At 45.8% G+C, this 15,749-nt stretch overlaps 1 protein-coding gene across 1 annotated transcript in view; it reads left to right on the forward strand.

Moving 5' to 3' along the window:
• LOC124795442 (neuronal acetylcholine receptor subunit beta-3-like) overlaps nt 1–15,749 on the forward strand; it is a 167,919-nt gene that overhangs the window by 64,765 nt on the left and 87,405 nt on the right. The window contains exon 6 of the mRNA XM_047259466.1: nt 3,302–3,458. Coding sequence (XP_047115422.1) covers nt 3,302–3,458 — 157 coding nt within the window. The remainder of the gene's footprint in view (nt 1–3,301; nt 3,459–15,749) is intronic.

Consider the following 15,749-nt stretch of genomic DNA (forward strand, 5'->3'; position numbering starts at 1 on the left):
CTGTATTGTTCGATATTCTGCTGCCAGTGCCCCCTTTAATCGCATAATAACGGCTACACCAGGATAGTGGGGCCACTTACATCACTACAAGTTTGAATATGTATTTATAAGTAAATATTGCATGACGTTGCTGGTAAACAGTTTTCGATTTCTGTGAAGCTCTCTTGAAATAGAGAAAGACAAGCGTGCAATGAAACGGCAGCAATGCACTCAGTTTCGCTTCGAATTTTCATCAATAATCTACGTTCTAGATATGTTAGTTACCCCAGAACTTTTAAGATACTTAAAGTTATTGGACGCTCTTAAATATCGGATGGTTATAATTAAAGTACTGCTATTGGCGGAAGTGTAATTTGTGCAGCTATTGTCGTATGGCAGCGAATATTGGTAGATACGCTAATTCGTTAATGCGGAACAGATTTACGCCGAAAAACAAATCAGTTCCAGTTGGAGCCACCAGGTGCAAATCTGACACTGTACACAGTTTGTATGACGGTATCCACGCTGTCATTTGACACGCCATAACGTGACTGAACAATATGGCTATCGAGAAGAGAAGCCTCGGGCTGTTAGTGAAATTTATTACTGTGAACGGCAGCATTTACAGTGCTGCACTCAGAGAGTATCGCCGACTGAAAGACCTGATGAGGGTCCCGGTGTCATTAACGGGTTTAAAGAAGATGATTTGAAATTCGATAAGACGGGCGTGCCTGGTGTGGTACCCGGGAGAGGAAGCCGTCCTATCCCGGTGGAAGTTAGAGACGAGGTTGTCGTTGCTGTAGCTGACGATGCATCACGTGCACCTGGTAGGGGTCTATTTTACACTGGTACCCGCACAGTGAAGGAACTGAAACCTCAAGTTCCGCAGCAACGTCCTGAATTGCTCTTCGGTTTCTGGCACGGGTCTACGTTGATGACACGTGGCTGGGCAATATTCTAAGAACTGATGAGGTACATTCTACACTACAAGGTGTAGTGAATACACAGAACTGCCCAATTTGCTGTACTGTTATACCACGTGTTGTACATGACGAACCATCGCACTCCCCCTATGTGACTGTGTGGTGTGGATTCGCAAGCACCACTTTTCTCGGTCGTTCGTCTTTAAAGAGAACACATCCAGAGAGCCTCTCAGGTGTATCGCGACATCTGCACGTTATCGAGACTTTTACGTGTACAGCATCCTATTTCTGCTTTGCAAGAGCGCAACTGTGTTGAAACCTCTGTTTTAATGTAAGATCTGCTTAACGCCAACTTCCAAGAACGTAGGCTATTATCTCCAGAGGTTTTTAAGATGCATGACCTGCAAGATCAACTGATCTAAATCCATGTGACTCCTGGCTTTGGGGTCTAAAAGAATGCGTTCATTTTCTACCTGACCTGAAGGACAGGACACAGGTTCACGTTGTTCTGATTGCATCGGAATCGCTGTGAGCAATTGTTGATAAAGTTGTTTCACGGGTGCAGCGTCTAGTCGACGTTTCCGGTTCTAGTAATAAACAAATTGTGTAAGCGGCGCTTAATAATCAAATCAACATTATGTCTTTCTCGCCTTTCTGCCCATGTCTAGTTCCTAATCCGTTACATATGGAAACATTACTTTACGTTGTAGTTACCTGACAAGATCATTCAGTGCAGGAGGAGATCTGTAATTTTGTATTGTAGTCTTCTTTTGAAAACCAATTTATTTATGAAGACCGCCATGTTAACGCAGTTTCTGGATTACCAGTTTCGGCAATATGTATTGCCATCTTCAGGGCTATTAAGTCGATTAGTGGTAGTTATATCATATAATGAGGCCTATACAACATGCATAATAAAGTCGAGGCATTAGAATGACACCTGGCACACGTGGCATGTCACTGTAATACCTCTACTTTTGTATGCATATTGTATAGCGCTTACGTTACAGAGTCCTTAACCATTGTATGAAGTTCAAATGGTTCAAACGGCTCTGAGCACTATGGGACTCAACTGCTGTGGTCATTAGTCCCGTAGAACCTAGAACTACTTAAACCTAACTAACCTAAGGACATCACACACATCCATGCCCGAGGCAGGATTCGAACCTGCGACCGTAGCAGTCGCACGGTTCCGGACTTCGCGCCTAGAACCGCGAGACCACCGCGGCCGGCATTGTATGAAGTGACTACATCTGTCTGGCCTTATGGATCTGAGGGTAACAATACATATAACCGAAACTAGTAACCCAGTAATTGTGGTAACAAAGCGATCGTGTCAAATGATTTGGTTTTGAAAAGAAGACTACAGTACATTTCTCTATGTCTTTCATGAACTGACAACGCCAGATTTATATCTGCTGGCCAGAGTTGGAAATAATTTTTTTCCATCGTAAACCTATTCCGCATTAACGCATCAGAACACCTACCGAGGTTCGCTGTCATACTACAATTATAGCCCACACGGGATCTCTGTGAGTCGCTGCACTTTAATAATAACCACCCAGTATTCAGAAATTTCATAAATGCAACACTCGTGCCAACTTTTACTGTCATGTTGAAATCTTCTACATAAAAATGAAAAAAACACATTACTTTCCGAATATGAACTTTAAGCTGTCTGTTAATTTGACAACGCTAAACATAAAATATAATCTATTTGTCCAGCAAAAGAAGTCGTATAATGCTATTTTGGTAGATGTGGGAATAGCATAGGAGTTTCTGGCCTGGTCTCGATACCATAATCGCTGCTGCATTTGACTGTAAGGCACGATTACTTCGTCGTGACCGATCTTTCACAACTTCGACTGACTTTTTTAAAATATACGAAGTAAATAAACAACTTATTTACTTACACTGTATGTGCGGAAATATAGTAAAAGCGTTAAAAATCTCACACTAATGTTAAAGGGACACGTGAACATCAGACGAAGAGAAATATAATTCTGATATGTCTTTTACAGTGATGAAATACATGTAGATGAGCTTACATGTATGCGAGCCTCGGAATTATAATACTTGTGGCTTTCTTTACAGCACTATACTCATTAAGTGACAGTAATAAAATACAAAGCAGGAAACATTATAAGAAGGTAAAAATTAGATACCTAATACCCACAGCACGTTAGAAATCTATTGGTTTGGATATAGACCTTCCGTTCTGCAGTGTGATGGTGAATCTCTCCCAAGTTGCTCTTCCCAAATGTAGTGAAGGGCAGCAAGTACTGAGCTTAATTACTCCCATTTCCTGTTTAGAGTCACACATAAGTCTGAAATTCCTTGTATTTACAGTGTTCTGTTACAAGTAGCACTAGTCACAAATTATTTTATGTGTATTCCAGGTCGTTTTCGTTTATGAGCTTGCTTCGCGGAACTGGGACAATTTGCAACTTTCGTCGTACGCTGAAGAGGTCGGAGGGAGATCTAACGTGGTAGTATCGTTTGAACTGAAGAGGCATAACTTGATACAAATAGCAGCTTTCGTCGCTCCAGCATTTGGTATGTACAATACATACAGTTAATTTGGGTTTCTCATTGAAGCTACTTGAAGAAACATGTTTTTATGTGTTGCGTAGTTAACTAGGATTCCGCATATTTAGTAATTTTTGTAATTTATAGGATCAAAACGTTCATTCCTACATATGTTGGATAAAAACAACTTCATAATGAAAACAGAGGAGGGCACGGAGTGTCCAAACGAGCAAAATTTTCCAGATAAGCTACAGAAGCGAAACGTACCATTGTGCTGGTACGGCCACGCAGAGACGTGAGCTGCTGTGGGTATGCTCTACTGCCCCTTCCTTACTGGCCTTATTAGAACAAAGCCCACGGCCCTGCCGCAGTGGTAACACTGGGTCCGTCAGATCACCAAAATTAAGCACGGTCAGCTTGGCTAACATTTGGACCGGTCACCGTCCGGGTCTGCTGAGCCTTTGTAAGGCCGAGTGAGAACCAACTTGACTGACAAATAACGGCACCTGTCACAGATCCTGACAACAGCCGGGAGAGCGGTGTGCTGACCACATGCCCCTACGTATCCACATCTGGTGACGCCAGCGGGCTGAAGATGTCATGGCGGACGGTCGGAATCCTTTAGGCCATCGAAGTCTGTTCAGATGGAGTTTGTTCTCTGTTAGAACAAAAATTCGTTAATGGTATCGGTGCATTAGCAAAATTAAAATATGTGGCCATTAGATTTGATTATTAACAAAATTTCACCTTCGGTACCATATGTCGACTGTCTTATTTCAGTTCTGTTTCAGCAGTGCAGCTCTCTAACGCAACAAACTATTGTTATTGCGGTACTTCTAGCGTACGTGATTTAACAGTCAATCGTTTCCTAGTAAACATCACGGAAACATCGTATCGCACGTAATGAGACATGGATAGGAATGTGGACCTCGCCTGGGATTTTGACTGTTCAGCGGACACCATTAACTTCAACTAATGTAATCAGCAACTGCTTTCTTTAACATAGCAGGGAATAACTGGGACACGCTAGTTAAAAATCTCAAAATTCCACGCTCTCATTGTCGATTGGCTGATGATTTATGACTTTAGCTCCACAGTAGTGCATTTCTGGCATATGGTTGTCGGGATACTTTTGGTGGATTCGACGTACCCTACCTATTTTTGCCGTATTACCAAGCCGTTTCTCCCCTATCTGTGTTGGAGATTTTGGTAGTCTTCTTGTACTGATCCCAACTCGAAGAAAATCTGTAGTAGAATCTGTAGCTTACTCTTTGTCTCTCTGGTGTTCAAGCGTGATCCCTACAGAGGAGAATGTGTTAACGTAAGTTCATAATTATCAGTGATAGCGTCGATGCGAAATACAGTGTTGTGTCAAGATTTAGTTATGGCGTCAGTAACGTAAATGACTACAAGACAGTCTACATCTAAAAGGGAAAATATTATCTGCCAAGCGCCAGTTTTCTAAAATTGAATCTGGCTCATAATGTCAAGAGTTGTTTGAAGAGGATTTTTGACAGATGGCACAAGACAATAGCATCTAAGATAACGAATGAGTTTAATTCACACCTTCAGCAACATATACCACCGAAATTATGCGAATTAAATGTGACATTCTTTAATGGCGTAGTAGCAGCATCAAAATTATTTTTTACACCACACAATACCTTTACAAGACTGGTGCTGAGAGCATATGAATGGTGTACTCCATGACAGAAAATATTACCTGGACGAGTGACACATTGTTTACGAGGTATGACTATAAAACAACGGGACTGATGCTGTCACAGAGTGAGTACACATACGCCAAAGATGAAAGACCAACAGCTGTGAAGCACGAAGCATTCTCAGTCGAATGCGCCATCTCTGGTGTCTATCGACAAATCTTTGTGGCCATAGCCTTTGTTTGCGTATGAGGTGTTATTTTGTTTCTCCGGAAAAATGGTAAGTGTAAAAAATGGAGCAACGAATGGTCGTGACGTTTCACATGAGACTTGGAAAAACTGCAACTAGAACCTATTGTTTGTTAACAGAAATGTATGGTGAGTTTCTGATTAGTTGTAGCGTTCGCTGGATGGCTTAGAAGACTTTGAAGATGACTCAAGCGTGCGACGCCCTTCAACATCAAGAACGGACGAAATTATCGAGAAAGTAGGTAATGTGATTCGATCTGACCGTCGGTCGATTATTCGATTTATTGCTGAAACTTTATAAATTGATAAAGAATCATAATAGAAAATTTTACATAACAAATTTATCATAAGGAACGTATTTGCGAAACTGGTGCCGAAAATTCTCACGATCGAACAAAAAGCAGCTCGTGCAAATGTTTGTCGGTGATTTGTACACCACTGAAAATGATAATGATTTCTTGAAAAGATTGACAGCACATGAGTAGTTATGGTTTTTCACTTTTTTCACTTATGATCCAGAAACTAAGATCTAATCCATGCACTGGAAGAGCCAAGTCTCACTGAGGGGGAAAAATGTTCAGTTAAGCAAATCAAGATTGAAAGCGTTGACGACTATTATTTCCGTAGTCATAATATTTTTTATCCTCACAGAGTTCCTGTATTCAAACTATATATCATCATTACTACGATGCGATACTTGGTCAATCCAGCGACAAAATAAGAAAAAATAACCCGAGTCGGGAAAAACAAGTAAGCACCAGCCCCTAGCGCGTTGTCTTTTAAGAGGTGTATAGCAAAATGGCTCTGGGCACTATGGGACTTAATATCTGAGGTCATCAGTCCCCTAGAGCTTAGAACTACTTAAACTTAACTAACCTAAGGACATCACACACATCCATGCCCGAGGCTGGATTCGAACCAGCGACCGTAGCGTTCGCGTGGTTCCAGACTGTAGCGCCTAGACCCGCTCGGCCACTCCGACCGGCAGCTTTATAGCGATGTAGAGCACACCAGTGCTAGACCACCGACCCTGTTCGACTGACCTAGCACCATGTGACTTTATCTGTTCCTCAAGATCAAGTCTGCGTTGAAAGGAACAAGATTACAGTGCGCTGAAACAGTGAAAGATGAAGCGCCAGCTGCCAACAAGGAGCTCACAGACGAACACGTCCAGCACTGTTTCCATCGATGGACAATTGGCGTAGAGCGTTGTAGAGGTATAAGACGGGAGTATATTGAGGGTGACAATAATGAAATGTTCACAGCCGTTGTCTCGCTATTTTACGTTATTCCCAAGGAAAGTATGTGTTTGCCGTTGTAGAAAGCCACTGATAATTACGAAGAGGACTCAGTGATCAGGTACTTCTCCATGCCACATCTTGATCTTACCATACCTGTCGGGTGAGCAGCCTAGATGGTGTGATTATCGCATGATTCTGGGACGAGGCTGGGGTGACTACTTCGCTGCGGAAGGTGAAATAGTCTTGATACTTCACGACAAACGGCTCTGAGTACACTTAACAATAATAACTGTGCCAAAATGGGGGGGGGGGGCTAGTGTGTTTGTGGGGGGGGGGGGGGGGGTTACCTCCTCTGCTTCTTCGATTGCTACTCTCAGAAATTCTGGACCTCTTCAGCCAATGTTACCAATATTATTAACTGCGTTTCCCAGTCAAAGACCAGCTCACTGGGATAATAATGCTCCAGTTCAAATTTCTGGAATTTGTCATGGTATACTAGGGGCGTCCAATAAGTAACACGACACCTTTTCTTTTCTGAAAGCAGGTTGGTTTTATACTCGATTCCAATATACCATACTACCACCCACTCTTTTCGCTAAAGAATTCTATTTTTCAATGTAATTTCTGTTCAATGCGGCGTCCTTACGCCACCTTACTGGGAGTTCCTGGACAACTCTACTGGTAGCTGTCGGAGCCAACATCTTGCTGCATAAATAGCCTCTCAACCACGTACTGCTTCCCGTGGAGTGCACTCTCCAATTGGGCCAAAGATGGAAGTCGGAAGGTGTGAGATCCGGGCTCTACATGGATGAGGAATAACGACCAAATGTGCTAATTTTAATTTTAATGATCAACGGCCTCAGTTGCACCGTTTACATAGAATTTACCTACATTTCAGTCGGGATAACCCACCCTTATTGAGAATAACAGTAGCTAGCGTTTGTCCATAATGGACATCGTCAAGCTAAGACTACAAATCCATAAATTATCGTCAAACTATAGAACTTATCTGGAATTGCCTCGGCCCCACTTCGCGACCGTGATGCGACAGCCAAGAATGCTGTACAGGAACTCAAGAAATTTGGGTTATCCTGACTGAAACCTAGGTAAATTCTATGTAAACGGTGCAACTGAGGCTGTTGATTATTAAAATTAAAATTAATATTTACACAGTTGCTCACAGTGCCGCGAAATATTGAAGATATTAAAGTTTTGTGCTTTTTTCCTGGGTTCTCAGGCTTGTTTGAGGCCTTGCGTTATCACGGAGAAGAAGTTCGTTTACATTTTTGTGGCAAGGAACACACTAAAATCGTTTCTTCTATCTCCTGAGGGGAAGACAATACACTTCAGAGCTGATCGTTGCACCATGAGAGAGGACATCAGACAAACAACCTCTTTATACCCAGAGAACACCGTTGCATTACTTTACCGGCCGAGGATGCAGCTTTAAAAAGTTTCTTCGGAGGAGAGGTGGTGTAGCGTCATTCCATCGATTGCTGTTTTGCATCCGGTTCAAAGTGATTAACCAATGCATCATCGTCTGTGACGACATTCGACAAAAAATTGTCACTATCAGCGCAAGCAATTCTGTGCAGATGGTCCGTCGTTGCTTCTTGTGGTCTCCTGTTATGCGGCGAGGAACCCAGCGGCACACACCTTTGACTGTCCCAACTGCTGCAAGAGTGAGTCAGCGCTACCAAGAGAGACGTCCAGTTATGCAGTGAGCTGTATGTTTGTGATCCGTCGATCACCGGAAATCATGGAATGCATTCACAGCTGTGAATATCGACTACCTTCAGCCCTATAATGGAATAACGACACTAATAGTTTGTGCTGGACCGGGACTCGAACCCCGATTTCTCGCTTATAGCGCGAGGTCACCTCATAATTTTTTTCTTTAGGAGAACCTTACCGGTGCCCAAAGGGAGGTGTGGGGGCAATGTGGGCAGAGGCGCAACCCGAGGCCTGGCCACCACGTCCCGTTCCCACCCTCGAGGAACCAAACATAGCATAGGGAACGTGGAGTAGAAGTACAATAACATCGTTTATTTATTTATTTTTCTTTTCTTTCCTTTATTTACTTATTTTTCTCATTACTACCACCGAGAATATCAGGAAACCAGAGTCACGCGAGGAGGAGGGCGTAGCAAGCCGTCAGACTAAGATGAACATTTCGATTTCTAATGAACGTATCGGTTCTAAGTGTGTAAGAGGCGAGGATCAACTCTTCTTGACAGCAACACCCCAGCTCTGGCTTAGGTTTAGGAAGACACTGCATAAGAGAAAGATTGTCTGTATTTTGGATTGAGGACTACCGCACAATGGCGTTCATTAAGGAACTGCCAAAAGTCAGGGATATTTTTCTCGCCATCGGCCAACAACTAGTGTGCTGCGTGTCCAGAAATTCGATTCATAGGGCTCATCTTTGATTGCGGGAAGTATACCGTGTCCGGAAAGAGGAGCAGTTGAGTGGGTATCAAATGACACCTCTCACCGATCTGCACACCAGGCAGTGCTCGTCGGGGTGTCCATAACATCACAGTCGACACACAGCGGGATGTCTGCGAGGTGAATCCTGTGAAGGCGTGACCAGCATACGTGCTTCCCATTGACAGTAAGGTACCACGCCGACAGGACGTCAGTCTCAAAATAAGGAGCGCACACCGATCGCCAAACGGCACGCCAGTCGACGTGGGGAAGCTTCCCCTAAATCACGTCCGGTGACCTGTGCTGCTGAAGGAAACCATAGATCGCCTTCGTGGATGTCAATCGCGCCGGAAGAATCACAGTACGGACGTAGTTCAGTTCAACGAAAATGTGGTGGAAGTAAAAGAAGGACGGCGAGACTTCTGAAAGTTGGATAGGTATTGAGAGAGAGTTTGGTGCAGGGGCACTTAGCACTACGGCGCCACAACGTCATTTGAGAGCCAACGAAAAGGGCTACCGCTCTCTCAGACACATGATACATACCTAAGCCGCCCTTGCACCGCCGGGGAGTGAGGGTTTCATACCTTATCTTGAATAGCAAACCGTGGCAAATGAAACGGACCCAATGGCAATAGGTTGGGGCGGGCCGTGGATGGTGGAATAGAAAGTGTCTGCGCCACGTGGGGGGATACGTGACGCCAAGCACACATTTACGTATTGTGTGCATTGCAGAAAATCGAGCGCTCGTTAACGGTGATCTAAGAGCCCAGCTCGTAGTTTGGAAAGTAGACGTCGGTAGTTGAGGCCAATTGCGAAATCGAGTCGGAGAGATCGAACAGTATCAGCTACACGCTAAGGAGCAGCACTGTCCGCTGGAAGTCCCGCACCTATAGCCATGGCGTTCGATTTGCAGACATTACACCGAGAGACATCCCAGAGAGGCGGTGACAGAGGTAGCATAGCAACGGTTCCATGGCGAATGCATACAGCGGTGATTAGAGCGGGCAACCTTAACGCACTGATCGACAGATCGAGATGGGAGGAGTAAGACGGCCACTGTAGGGTACACGAAAAGTAGTTCCATGAAGGAGACGATAGTATCAGGGTAGCCCATATTGCAGAGCACCCCCTCCAGGAAGTTGCGACCGACGCAATCGAACGCCTGGCTGAAGTCAAGAGCTACCAGGCATACGACGAGCGTGAGCAAGAGCGATTGTGTCCCGATAGCGGCAGAGGGCAGTGCGGATGTTGTTGGTACCTCCCAAACAAGTTTGATTTGGGGAAACCTCGTACCGAGCTGTCCGTTTAAGCCGCACAGCAGGGTAGCCACGCGGTCTGAGGGCGGCTAGTCACGGTCCGTGCGGCGCCCCCCGTCGGAGGCTCGATTCCTCCCTCGGGCATGGGTGTGTGTGTTGTTCATAGCTTAAGTTAAGTTAGGTTAAGTAGTGTGTAGGCTTCGAGACCGATAACCTCAGCAGTTTGCTCCTATAAGACCATATCACAAATTTTCAGCTTAAGCCGCCTAGTCAACAGCCGGGTAAGGATGTTTGTATCGCTGTTGAGTAACGCCTAGGGGCGGTAATTGCATATCCGTGAGGTACTGCGAGGCTTGTGGGTGGGAATGAGGAAACCATTGAGGAAACAGTCTGAACTCGGCATGAAAGGTGACGTAAGTTCCTGACAAATTTCCGTCCACACTGGCGCCAGATGTGGACGAAATGTCAGGGAAATTTCCAATGGGGGGCTGTCAGGGCCAGGTGACCTGTTCGTAGAACACGCCTGGACAGCGTCGTGGAATGGTTCAAATGGCTCTGAGCACTATGGGACTTAACATCTGAGGTCGTCAGTCCCCTAGAACTTAGAACTACTTAAATCTAACTAACCTAAGAACATCACACACATCCATGCCTGAGGCAGGATTCGAACCTGCGACCGTAACGGTATCGCGGTTCCAGACTGAAGCACCTAGAACCGCTCGGCCACACCTGCCGGATTGACATTGATAAACAGATCCATCGTCGCATCCACGGCAACCCAGCCAAAGGAGAGTATGGAGACCGCCGCAGTGTCGGTAGGGCGGTGAAGTTGTTCAGAGTACAGCGTAACATAATGTGCATGGAGGGCAGACCCGATTTCCCGTTGGGTATCAAAACGCTGCACACCATGTCCTAAGCATATTAATCAGATTCCTCCGACAGTGGCGTCGTTCCGCTACGATGTGATACATAGATGGACACTATTGCATAACTCGCCGCACGTGCGCGCCCTGACCATTGCTCCTTCAAGATGGCAACGAGAGAGGGACGTGAACTGTGCCTTGGCACGAGTCGCAATTGTCTGGCGCTCTGGCGAATGCAGCATCATACTGCACTCCTGGAGAGGGGTGAAATAGAATTCCTCAGTTCGTCGCCGACACGCCACAACCCCCCTTCCGTAACCAGTAAAGGCCTTGCGGAAGACAGACTTTGCAGAGAGCACCCACCATGACAGGGCAGTCTGACAGGCATCACGGCGTCGACGACAAGGTGCCCACGTGGTCTCGATGAGCTACCGGCAGTCTGGAGAAGTAAGGTGGATTGTGTTCAGTTTCCATGGTCCATGGCCGAGTCACACCCTTTGCGGGAGAGACCGATGGCGCAGGTATACGCGTCATGGTCAGAGAACTCAGCGGGCCAGACTTTAGCACCCTGCACCCCACTGACAATATAACGGGAGATGTAAACACGGTCGAATGGCTAGTGAAATGTGTAAGCCCCGGACGATCGCCATGAACATGCTCCCAAGAATTCACGAGGCTGAGGTGCTGGAGAATTGTCGCTAGCGCCGTGCATGAAGAGTTACGTGGCAGATGGTCTTTGGGTGCCTGGGTGCAGTTGATATGCGCCCCCTCCCTCCCCACGACCAATGCATCCTGCCGACCCAGGAAGAGAAACGTGACTGAGAAGAAGGTGGAAATTTCACAGCGGGGACCCGAATCAGATGGCGCATAGACGTAGACGATCCTGATGCTACTAAACGTGAGAGCCATACCTCTGGCATCAGGGAGATAGGTAAATGCATCAGCGAGGATGCCGTCATGTAAGAGGATCGCCACCCCACTACCAGTAGGGGAAGCATGAGAGACATGTGCTGTATAACCATGGGGAACACAGAAAGTTGTATCATGCACCTTCTGGAGGAGACCTACATCAACGTTCGCGGCGGACAGCATGTCATGGAGTAAAATCAGTTTGCGGTGTACGCGAATAGTGCTGATATTGACCGTGGCTATGCGATAAGTCTGGAAAGCTGCCATCGCCTGGAGGACAGGCGGTGCAAACGTGGGGGAAGCACAGAGAACTCCCTGTTAGGCCCCAAGGACGGGCACACCACTGTGACTGGGAGGAAGTCGACCCCTACAAGTTTGTGGGGGGGGGGGGGGGTGGCGGTTCCATCGTCCTGTACACTTCCAGAATGTCCTTACTCAGCATCGACGTCGATCGCCCAGGAGAAAGACGCGTCACCGAGCCATTTCAATGGAACATTATCAGAGGTGTGCACACAGGTATCGTCAGACAAAGAAAGGGAGGCCCCCGCATCAGACACAGGCGGGGGAACGTCGGTGTCCGGAGATGGACGCTGACTGGAGACGGAGGCAGGGAAGGACGTCGCGTCGTCAGGTGTCATGGCGTCAGAGGACACCGCACCATCAGTAGCAGGGTCGTCATACCGTGCATACATCCGATGGATGCAGTCGTCAAAAGGGGTACGGCGTGTCTCTTCCGTTTCCTCGGCGACCGTTGCTTCCTAAGATACTGTCCCGTGTCGGATTGCTGGCGGCAATCGTCCGACATGTGACCAGACGACAGAAACGCAGAGGTAGGTACAGATTAATCATCAACAACCATTGGGTCGGGACAGACAGCTTGTGCCTGCTGACGGTCGTCGTTCATTTGTAATGTCTCCGACAGGGGTGTAGGAGAGACAGGCGAATCGTCCATCGCTTCGTCGAGAGAAGCTAACACGGGTACAGATCGATTAAGAGGGGGCGTAGCAGGCAGCACCGCCGCAGACGCTTAAGACAGAGGTAACACAGTGCGTGCCGCAGGAGAAGCGACGTCTCCCATCGGCGTCTGAACTAGTCTATGTCGGAGACTTTCAGAACGGACATGGCCTTCCTGGCCACAGCCTGAACACATGACGACAGCCTTGCAGCCGGCAATAGCCATGTAGGAAGGCACGTGTTTTCCGTAGTTCAATTTTTATCTGACGGACACCATAGAGGACACAGTACGCACAACGTCGGTGCACATCTCGTCATTCGCCAGCTTTATGTGCACAGTAGTACTGAGGGTTGAAAAATGTATTCCGAAAACGTCTTACGGCGGGAGACGCATTTCATTCCGTATAAAACGTTCAACTTCATACGCCTTCGGTTGTTCGTGATCTAGTGGAAAAGCGTCTATATGTCATATAACGGGTATACGGCCGTGGGCACAACCATCCCATGAACTTCTGTACCTTCACGGGGCTTCTAGTTACCTCCTTGTTCTGGAGGTGACGGAACTGAGTTAGACGTCGGTTGCCCCCCCCCCCCCCCCCCTCAACCGCTATTGACGTAGCTGGATGATGAGAACGATCCTGTGGGTGATCAGGCACATGAGTCTTACAGGGGTACAGCCGGAATGCCACTACATGTCTGAGATATTGGTAGAAGGCATCAGATCTGTAGGTCGGATCCGGCAATCCAGCGGTGCAGACGCTCTGAGCGAGCTACCCTCTTTTCTGCTATCCAAGAAAGTCTTTGGATCGCTGTCATACATGATGATCACTATGCATCTGCCGGTATAGAGGTAGGACAGAACATGCTTACCGAGTGATACCTCACATCTTGGTCTGCGATTGACCTAAGGAAAAACTGCAAGGTGGACACACATATTTGTCATTTGTTGTTTCACATAATACACTTTATGGCCTTACATCAACGTTAACATTGCTATTTAAACTTATTAAAAGATTAGAGTAGTCATTAAAGATTGAAAAGGCTCAAATATTTAAAAAATAATCTCAGAAATTGCACCATACAGAGCAAGACATGAAAATCGAAAATACAGTGTTCCCAACACAAGAAAAATCACATCAACTGTGTTTGGCTGCAAGTAGGTTCAACAACGAATTTTATCAACCAAATGAATTACAATAAAGCCGTTAGATTTACTTACAATTGCTCAATTCTTTTTTCTTAAAAAAAGATCGACGTTAACAATCGTACCATTAGGAGCAGGGCAACAAAATGGGAATTACAGAGTCCTAAGTAGAAGAAAAATCACATCAATTGGCGTGGATGCATCAGGTTCAACAAAAAATTTTATCAACAAAATTAATTACAATAACGGCTGTAAAGTGTACTAACAAATTGCAAGCTTTGGTAACCGTTACACAGTCGGACAACATTCATCCAAATACTGTAATGATTACAAGACACGCCACTGATTGGAGCTGTAGGAAGACTGCTTAGCAATGCATAACCATTAATAAGAAAATCCACTGAGCAATAAAATACACAGTCCCTCAAACAGCCCAACTGGGAAGATATTAAATATAAACATAAATGCTCACCCGTATATTGCAACCAAACATTAACAACAACCCTTTATAAAAATGCATGTAACTGAAAGTTACTTCAAATGGCACAGGCGAGCAGAAACATTGAAATACCCTTTAATAACTGTACTATTGCCCAGATTTCAAGGTAAAAGTACATGCAACTGAAATGTATTTCAACAAGTATACACCAACAGAAACTATGACACAAGCTTTAATAACTATAAAATTGTCCCAAATTACAAGTACGCTGAGAGCTACAGAAGACTGCTATCTAGGCCAACAAGGAATGAGCAGCCAAATTTCACAGCAAGTGTAGTAGCTATTGACTGTGGATCTAGGTAAGGTTCTGCAGTTTATATTGATAAGTAACAGGTCTTAAACTTAACGAGCTGAGAAGTCATAATAAGAGTGCCAGCTTTAAAAGAATAGCTACAGAATTATAACGATGAAGAACGTCAAGATTGACAAACACGTGTTAACCTCCTCAGCTCTTTAGATTCACCAAACAGATCTAACTACTGGATCCCGCATAAACGGCGACACTCCACAGTGGCAAGCATGAAACGCTCAACATTACTTAACGTGAGCCACCATAACGTGACTGCTAAGGACAGCAGACTACCGGTAAAGCCGGCCGCTGTGGCTGAGCGGTTCTAGGAGCTTCAGTACGGAACCGCGCGACCACTACGGTCGGAGGTTCGAAACCTGCCTTGGGCATGTATGTGTGTGAAGTCCTTAGGTTAGTCAGGTATAAGTAGTTCTAAGTTCTAGGGGACTGATGACCTCAGATGCTAAGTCCCATAGTGCTCAGAGCCATTTGAACCATTTGAACTACCGGTCAACCCGGACGTCGTGCGACGACGGGAGTGCCTCCTAGCCAACAGACAAACACGCCTCTGTTCCCAGGGAACAGGAACGTGTCGTTTGCACCAAAGCAACCCTGGCAACAAACATGAAAAGGGAACAGTTTACTGTGCAAATACTCTCACAAGAATGGCCACGGTGAAATAAAAGTTAGTTAAAGGGAAAGCGGGTACCAATGCTGTTAAAGTTAACACTTCTTATAAATTATTGGTACACGTATCAGCGCCTGCTGGTATAGTAACAGAAACATGCAAATGTACCACCTTGCCTCCCACATAGATCCAGCCACA

The sequence above is a fragment of the Schistocerca piceifrons genome, chromosome 4, assembly GCF_021461385.2.
Source record: "Schistocerca piceifrons isolate TAMUIC-IGC-003096 chromosome 4, iqSchPice1.1, whole genome shotgun sequence".
NCBI classification, from domain to species: domain Eukaryota; kingdom Metazoa; phylum Arthropoda; class Insecta; order Orthoptera; family Acrididae; genus Schistocerca; species Schistocerca piceifrons.